The following is a 9,475-nucleotide window of genomic DNA, read 5'->3' as shown; positions in this document are numbered from 1 at the left end:
AATTTTCAGCAGATGCAAATAAAATACAAACAAACGAAAAAAATAAGTAAAAAGTTAGTTTCTAAGATGTAGTAATAAACAATAGTTATGGGAATCAAAACTATTGTTTACAAAAGCCTAATTGTAGATTATGCTTTTGCAACATAAATGCTATATATTATTTTCTCAATAAACTGCACGTATCCAATTTTGGCAGGTAATTTTGCAATTACCGTTGCCTGCAAACCTTGCAGGGGTTAAATTCTAATACACATTATTTAGAATTCTACATTTACTTAAGCTTGCAGATTTCATAGTGATGATTAAATATGTGTGTGATATAATGCCAGAGGTACCTTCTATTACGACTGGACCAACAAGAAGATGAGTATTGAGAAGGAAAGTGGAATGTGGGATCGGCTGTGTGCTTCTGAGTACCCAGATAAAGACACCCCATGTACTCATTATGTGGACAGTGGCGACAGGTAAGTTACACCCCCCCCCCAGGACATTGTCTTGATATCGTTCTCACGGCCGCTTACCCTGACCAGTTTTGTGGGGTGTTTTGTAAAGCATTTTTTAAAAAATTTGTCAGCCTAAATTGAGTCCTGCTTAATTGCTCTGCTCAAGTTAAATATTTTGGGTTTCTGCCATTATAGCAAACACAAAATTTTAAGCCCCCTTTATGTTATTCTTATGGTTTTTGGGGGGTAATTTATATGACCAAAATCGTGGGGGTGATGGAGGGGGGTTGGCTTAATCATGACGGTGGGTGAAGGGTTGGCTTAATCGTGGGGTGGGGGAGGGAATGGCTTAATCGTGGGAGTGCGGGAAAGAGGTCGGCTTAATCTTGGGGGGGGGGAGGGATTGGCTTAATAGTGGGAGTGTGGGAGGGGGTTGGCTTGATCGTGGGTGTGGGAGTGGGAGGTTGGCGTAATCGTGGGGGTGGTGGAGGGGTTGGCTTAATCGTGAGAGTGCGGGAGGGGATGGCGTAATCAAGACGGTGGGTGTGGGGGCTGGCTTAATCGCGGGGCGGGGAGGGGGTTGGCTTAATCTTGGGGGTGGGAGAGAGGTTAGCTTTATCGTGGGGTTGGGAGAGCGGGTTGGCTTAATCGTGGGGTTCAGGGAGGGGTAGGCTTAATCGTGGGGGCTGCGGAGGGGGTTGGATTAATCCTGGCGTTGGGGAAAGTAGTTGGCTTAATCGTGGCGGTGCTGGAGGGGGTTCGCTTAATCCTTGGAGTGCGGGAGGGGGTTGGCTTAGTCGTGGCGTCGGCCGAGGGGGTTGGCCTAATCGTGGGAGTGGGGGAGGGTTTTGTCTTAATCGTGGGGTTGGGGGAGGGTTCACTTGATCGTGAGAGTGCGAGAGGGGGTTGGCTTAATCGTGGCTGTTGACGTGGGAGTTGGCTTCATCGTACGGTTGGGGAGGGGTTGGCTTAATCGTGGTGTTGAGGGAGGGGGGTTGGTTAATCGTAGCTGCGATCGAGGGCGTTGGCTTAATCGTGGGGTAGGGATGGATTAGCTTAATCATGGAGGTGAAGGAGGCCGCTGGCTTAACCGTTGCTGTGGCCGAGGAATGTGGTTTAATCGTGACGATGGGTGAGGGGTTGGCTGAATCGTGGGATGGGGGAGGAGTTTGTCTTAATTGTGGCTGTGGCCGAGGGAGTTGGCTTAACCGTTGGGATTGGGGAATGGTTTGGCTTTATCGTGGAGGTGGGGGAGTTGGTTGGCTTGTTCGGGGCGATGTGGGAGGGGGTTCGTTTTATTCGTGGGCGTGCGGGAAGGGGTGGCTTAACCGTGGCGGTGGCCGAGGAGGTTGGCTTAATCGTGGGAGTTGGGGAGGGTTTTCGCTTAATCGTGAGGGTGGGGGAGGGTTTCACGTAACCGTGGGAGTGCGGGAGCGGTTTGGCTTAATCTTGGCTGTTGCCGAGGGAGTTGGCTTTATCGTGGAGGTGGAGAGGGAGTTGGCTTAATCGTAGGGTTGAGGGAGGGGGATCGCTTAATCGTACGATTGCAGGAGGGGGTTGCCTAAATCGTTGCTGCGATCGAGGGTGTTGGCTTAATCGTGGGGTGGGGAATGGATTAGCTTAATGGGGAATTGAGTGGATGAGAGAGGTTGGCTTAATTCTGGTGGTGAGTGAGGTGGTTGGCTTATTCGCGGGTGGGAGGGGTTGGCTTAATCGCAGGAGTTTGGGAGTTGTTTGATCGTGACGGTAGATGAAGGAGTTGGCTTAATCGTTGAAGTGCGAGAGGGGATTGGCTCAATCGTGGCGGTGGGCGAAGCGTCGGCTCAAACATGGCTGTCGTTGAGGGGGGATGGCTTAATCGTGGGAGTGCGGGATGGGGTTGGCTTAACCGTGGGAGTAGGGTAGTGGTTTGGCTTAATCGTGGCGGTGGGTGAGGGGGTTGGGTTAATCGTGGAGTGCTGGAGGGCGTTGTTTTAATAATTGGGTTGGGTGTGTTGGCCTAATCATGGGACTGCGGGAGGGGGCTTGGCTTAATCGGGGGGGGGGGGGGGGTTGGCTTAAGCGTGCGGTTAGGGGGGGGGGGGGTTGGCTTAATCATGGGATTGTGGGGGTTGGCTTAACCGTGGGAGTAGGGTAGTGGTTTGGCTTAATCGTGGCGGTGGGTGAGGGGGTTGGGTTAATCGTGGAGTGCTGGAGGGCGTTGTTTTAATAATTGGGTTGGGTGTGTTGGCCTAATCATGGGACTGCGGGAGGGGGCTTGGGCTTAATCGGGGGGGGGGGGGGGGTTGGCTTAAGCGTGCGGTTAGGGGGGGGGGGGTTGGCTTAATCATGGGATTGTGGGGGTTGGCTTAACCGTGGGAGTAGGGTAGTGGTTTGGCTTAATCGTGGCGGTGGGTGAGGGGGTTGGGTTAATCGTGGAGTGCTGGAGGGCGTTGTTTTAATAATTGGGTTGGGTGTGTTGGCCTAATCATGGGACTGCGGGAGGGGGCTTGGCTTAATCGGGGGGGGGGGGGGGGGTTGGCTTAAGCGTGCGGTTAGGGGGGGGTGTGTTGGCCTAATCATGGGACTGCGGGAGGGGGCTTGGCTTAATCGGGGGGGGGGTTGGCTTAAGCGTGCGGTTGGGGGGGGTGGGGGTTGGCTTAATCATGGGATTGTGGGGGTTGGCTTAATCGTGGAGTGGGGCTGAGGAGGGGGTTGATTTAATTGTGTGTTTGAGTGAGAGGTTGGCCTAATCGTGGGAGTGCGGGAGGGGGGTTCGCTTAATCGTGGCTTTTGGGAGGGGGTTGGCTTAATCGTGCGGTTGGGGGAGGGTGTTCGGCTTAATTGCGTGGGTGGCGGGGAGCAGGTATCGCAGGTATCGCAGCCAGACAAAGGCATTACCAGATTCAATTGAAATAGCCATTTTATTGCGATGGCTATTCTTTCTATTAGCCATGATGAAAAGTTAAGAAAAGTTTCCTTTCTTTTGGCAACTTTCCAACTGTCTTTTAAATCAATCTGGACAGCTTTGGAACAACGTTTGTCTTGTCTGTTGCTGCTCCAGGATGTACAAAAGCAAAAAAACGTCGCAAAAAAAGAAAAGTCATGGACTAACTTATCCTCAACAATAAAAAAAAAATTTTCGTCGACTTTAATTTGGAAGCTCGACTGTGCATTTTTAGTCAATAAAGGCCCTCTTCACAACAATTTTAAGCTTTTTTCATAAATTGGTGCCTAAACCTGGGATACGTTATATGACTAAGCTGTGAAAGACCCAATAACCCAATTATAAATTCAAGGCTAGGCAGCAAAAACAGCTTTATTTGATATTTATAGGTATCTCTACTTTCCGGAGATGAAGACGTGTTGTTACTGCTGCAATTCTTCAGATACCTGTGACATGAAGAGTCCTGATTGGCTGAAAGACGCAAATTACGTGAATACATTCTTTGTCCACAGCGGCGACACTTACATTAAAGCTTACAAGTGGGAAAATAAAGTAAGGGAAAATAAAGTGGGAAAAGTCTCAAAATCTCAAAAACATTTTAACATAGTAGCCAAATTTATTAGAATTGCTCAGAAAACACAATGGGCTCTATCAAAAGTCCGTTATTAAAAAAGGTTAAAACCGGCCGTGCGAGTCCGTGCGTAGCACAGAATGATCCAATATACTTCTCAAGTTTGCAAAACAAACATATAAAATCTGTCAGAGAAACCCTTGGGTGTATCTTAAAGCAACTTATATGCATTGGAGAAAATTACTTGTACTGTTAGAACCAAAAAAATGCCGTAGACAAAACGAAAACTCTTCAAGACATTCCAGACAGATGAGCATAATTTGAACGACACAGAAACAGGAAAATCATACAAATACACAAGCCACTCATAGTACACAAATAAACTTCTTTGGCAATTGGTCACTATTCAAGGTTCGTCCCTGTTTATTTAGGTCTTCGTTGCAATAAAAACTAGGCGCAGAAGTTTTGAGGCAATCGAGTCGGTTTTTGAAGTTTTAGAAACAATATGTCGATTTTAATATTTAGTGAGCGTAGTGAGACAGTTAATATTTTCAAATCTCCGAGATGCCTTGTCAATGAGATTTAAAAACTCACTTTTTTGGACTTATCTACAGCCGCAATTCGCAGAAACTCTGCACTCTCTGTCTGTTTGTTTCTACAATTTAAAGAAACATGATCGCTCACAGCAACTCTCGTTCTCTCTCTCACTCTCACTCTCCCTCTCTCTCTCTCTCTCCCTCTTACAAACACATACCAAGCACACTATAAACACAAAAAAACCACAAATACATGCACCCACAAAAGCTTGCGCACACACGTACACAAACACAAACCCCGACAAACGAAGCATTTTTCAAACTTTTGGCATCTGGTCATTAGCCAGGGTTCCTCAACGTTCATTTAAATTTTGATTGTTTTCTCTGGAAATCTTGAGCTCAATGTAAAAGTAATTCTAAAATAGTCATTAAAACTTAAAACAAACTCTTCGAAATTTTTCAAAAAGTTTTGTCATTTTGATAATAATGAACAAAAAAATAATTTTGTCAACATCTCTTAGACGTTTTATCAAAGGTGTTCGAAGAAAATTTTCAAAATACAGAGAATAGAAAGAGAATTTTTTCTAATTTTCAAAAAATGTATGGAAAATTTATTAAATTTGTCAGAATAGCCATCCACGAGCTCTCTAGATTTCAACTTTTTCTAGATTTAATTATACTAGAGCAGATTAGATTAACATATCTACTCCAATAACAAAAAGATTGCAAGAAGAAATATAGTAAAAGATTTTATTCTTCGCTTTTCAAAATTTGATTAAGTTGATTTGATTTCAATTAACCGGTGTCTTTAAGTCTCCAATGTTTTAAAAATATTGAAGTGTTTAGTATTGATGAGCTAAGAAGAACTGCTTGCAGAACAGTTTCTACAATTTAGAAAAGAACACACTTTTCTGCTTTCAGTTTTACATTTTCGAAGTTGATTTTTGTTTTTTTCAGAGCTCTAAACTGCCTGAATTCTTTGTTTTACCAAAATATCTCTTCGATACAGAGACAAAATGGTCGGTAATATTGAATTTAAGAGACAAGAAAACGGAGAGATGGATAAAGGGTTTTTAAACAGTTGTGAGAAAAAAGAAGAAAAAAGTTGGTTTTTTGGGAAAGTTTTTGGCCAAATATTTTAAATTGCTGTTGTTTTAGGCCCGACACTGTAAAATCTCCATTCAACCTAACTAAATTCACTGCGAATTTTTCCGTTTGTTTTAATTTTCAACGCGATCTACCCCCTTCCCAGCGATGTTTTTTTCCTTTGAATTTCGTCAGTTTTTCCTTCAAAATTTTGGAGAAACCTTTTGCCAATTTCTGATAAATTTATATACAAATCAAAATTACATCTTGAGGACAACAAGTTTGTATTTTTCTTGTTTCCCAACAATGCATGAACAAAGGAAAAATTTGACTAAAAAAACAGTTTGGGCATTTTTTCCTGAAATTTGAAAATATGTTCTATCAATTAAGTCTCAAAAAGTCTCAAAGAAATTAACGCTAAATTTGACTTTGCACGTGCTCATGAAATTGAGTGGCTGAGTTTATGAAATCTTGAACCTGAAAATTGAACGGTCTTATTGAAGAAAACACACCGTTGCTTCAAACTGTTTTTTGTGGAATGCAAGTGGAGTTCAGTTTATATGGGTCTACGGGGGATAGCCAAAAAGCTTAATATCAGTTCTTCGGTGAGATCGGACCTACTTTTTGTCCAAGTCTGCCCCCCCCCAATTTTCTGAGGCGGTTTGACTGTGAAAACAATCGAAACCCAAACAACGCCCATTCTGTTTGCACAATTCGGAAATTGGTAAACAGAAACGTACCAAACAAGTAACAATGCCTCTGATTTTCTTCCTTGATGCTCCAGCAAAATAAATTGCAAAAATTACTGCTTTAACTGCTCCGAATGCAATTTATGTTTTCACGTTGCGTGTATAGATTTGTCACATGAAAACTTTGTGACGCAAATTAATTTTAACAGAACGTTGCTGGCATAGGAGACGACTTTCAAAAAAAGATCACTGAATTTGGAAGCGAAATAGAGGAAATTAAATTGAAGCCTAATTTCTCACGATACAAAAATGAACCTCAATTGATAACTGAGAAATTAAGAGCCAATGCTGATCAACAATTTAATGTCACTGGCGCGTGATTTTCTCCACTATGATCCATATTCAAGTTCTCCTGAATTCAAAAGAGAAGTCAAAGAATGTCTATTTGATTTAGATAAGAAGAATTTTAATTACAAATCACACGCATATGGGTGGACAGTGTTTGAGGAAAATCAAACTCAAGCCCCGTTAGGGACTTTTTATGTTTGGTGAAACCAAGTTTGGTGAAATTCATTTTTAGTATAATTATTATAAATTTGTTTTTTGAAACTTGACAAATATTTTTTATTCAGAATCAGTGAAATTAAATTGTCATTTAAAATTAGTCATTGAAATCATAGATTTAAGAATAGTGAAAAACAGTCATTTGTTAAAAAAGTTGCCAGAACTGAAGTTCAATTTGAAATATTATGCCAAAGAGACCCCAAAGAGAATAAAAAAATCATTTAACCTGATAAGATTTTTTAAAATTTTGTCAATTTTTCCATAATTAACTATTTCTTTGCACCTCTGAGCAAAGAAAAATCAATCGACATCAGTTTGATTGTATAGAAACTGGAAATCAATGGGGTTGTAATCAAGAAAATTGGCAGCATTTTAATCATTCACACGTTTCTTATTTTTTAGCCGCACTATTACTACGAAACTACCGAGACTGAGCCTGAGGATCGGACGATGGTTGAGTGGCAGAATATCCCAATTGACGCACTTTTCTTCAAACTCGAAAGGTCACTGTCAGTCAGTTCTAACATGGTCGACCTTCCCTCAATTTGTGCTAAGGACAAGACATGCTCCAAAGGAGATATATGCAACAACTTGGATTGATCTAAGGAACAGACCTTTCAAGATTTGAGGAACGGATTTTTTTACCTAAAAAATTATGAACAGAGAATTTGCATAATCAGAGACTGGGTTTATTGTTATTAGTCATTCAATTTTTGCTTCAGAGTTAATAAGTTGATTTCCAGAAACACATTTTAAACTTTCAAACATCAGAAATAATAATTTGACAAAGAACTGTTCATTTTTACTATGCCTAGGAAAAATGTCGAAACTTTTACAACGTCTTAACGCGTTGCATTTTTGATGCGAATTATATCGATTTCCCGAATTTTGTTTCCGTAATAATTGCTGTTATGGTTTTAATACACCGCCAAACGTACATTTGGCCTTTTTGGCCGAATTGACAAAATCGTGGACAAATGTGACAATACCTCGTCACATTTGTCCGCGATTTAAGTCACTACTTTCCACGGCCCTTTCTACTTTCAAATAGCCTACAGCTAGAGTTCTCGATTCTATTGTTAATTATCCAAGACATAATTCAGAGACAAAATTTCGTTAATTATCAGATTATGAGTACATTCAAACCAGCTATTTGACTTTTAAATCTGCATTTAGTAAAATGAAAAAGTTTATCTAGTTAAGAACCAATTAGGCTTTCTTTCATTTATGCCTAATTGTCATTTTGTCAGCAGTTCTCGTTCAACGATAGCTGGTAAACACAAACGGTTGACAAATGTGATGGATAATTCCAATTTTGAACAAACTTCGCTTTTTTGTCATTGTTGTCCATGCTCGCTTATAAATCTGATCTTAAAACATGGAACGTGAAAAACTCTAACAAAATTTGGCAAAATAGTTGCTTTTGTATACGTTCATCACCCAAAGTAATGATGTCAATACGATAAATCTTCATCCGGAATAAACGTCAAGTCTAAAGCAGTCTGTTTCATTACATTGCAATTCTCGGACCTGTACTGTATCAGATTTTTGATCATGTGAATTTTAGAATTGGCAATTCTCAGATCAAGTCCTAAGTCTTGACTTTTTTTCAGTCAGCGTTGACCAAGACTTTAGTGAATCTTGCTCATTGAATTAACAGTCGTCTATTTTCGTTTTACCACTGAAAAAGAAAGACTGCCGTCTAAAATGCTTTGGCATAACAAAATCTCCAAAATGAAAAAAAGCCTAAAAACTCTGAGGGAGGAAATCGACAAATTGCAATAGTCCAGATTGAAAAACAATCAGGGAAAAACATTGCCAGGAAATGCCACTCGCACAAAAAAGTTGCTTTAATTGAGCATATGTGGCACTTTTTAGGTTGCTAACTAAGCGTTCTGCAGATAGCTTGACCAAACTTACAAATATCGAAAAATATGAAACTCATTTTTCTAACTAAAATATGCATAATGTTTTTGATATGTTCTGTATTCAATATTACCTATGTATATTAAAGACTTACAAATCTTGGCCTATAATTTTTTACTACAGACATGTCAATTTCGGCGAAGACTTGACAAAGGCTAAACAAAATTTGAAACAAGACACGATGAGCGTTGAGTTCTCAACCCAGGGAGTGCATCTCGCTCGAGAAGCGCTGGTCAAAACTGGCAAAATTGATGCAAAATTTCCCAAATATCAGAAACTTTTATTGAATAATGTAAACTTTACGGCGATAGATTGAGATTAGTAATTTGTACAGTCTACAAAAGTTGCTTTGTATTTTGTCGTTGCTCTAACATTTTTGACGTCGGAAAATATATTTTAACGCTCGCTAAATGAAGCAACTGAGAGAAAAAAATTCACATTTTTCCAATTAAAATGCATGATGCATTGGTCATTATTGAAAAATCAAATATTTGATTGTTTGTAATGAGTAGGTAATTTGGACACTAACAAGAAAGTAAACACAAAAACTAATTAGTTGAGAACAACTGCTTCTGAAAAAGGAAAAAGGGCTCAATGATTCTCAAAATGGAATTTTGGAAAGTTGTACGGTTTTGGGCAAAATTTTAAATGATTAGTTCTTGTCTTTTTTAACCTCTGAAAATAATCTAGGGCACTGAGCCTACCGCAAATGAACAGTTAGCATACCGCAAAAT

General features: G+C 40.6%; 1 protein-coding gene across 1 annotated transcript in view; it reads left to right on the top strand.

The window, feature by feature from the left end:
* The window catches only part of LOC142343927 (uncharacterized), a 32,568-nt gene extending 24,961 nt beyond the window's left edge, over positions 1-7,607 (top strand). Inside the window, exons 3-5 of the mRNA XM_075395327.1 lie at positions 330-464; positions 3,759-3,921; positions 7,218-7,607. Coding sequence (XP_075251442.1) covers positions 330-464; positions 3,759-3,921; positions 7,218-7,415 — 496 coding nt within the window. The 3' untranslated portion in view covers positions 7,416-7,607. The remainder of the gene's footprint in view (positions 1-329; positions 465-3,758; positions 3,922-7,217) is intronic.
* The last annotated feature ends 1,868 nt before the right edge of the window (positions 7,608-9,475 follow it).

The sequence above is a fragment of the Convolutriloba macropyga genome, chromosome 8 (assembly GCF_964194025.1).
Source record: "Convolutriloba macropyga chromosome 8, txConMacr16.3, whole genome shotgun sequence".
Classification (NCBI taxonomy): Eukaryota; Metazoa; Xenacoelomorpha; order Acoela; family Convolutidae; genus Convolutriloba; species Convolutriloba macropyga.
This window is presented reverse-complemented; position numbering and strand designations above follow the sequence as displayed.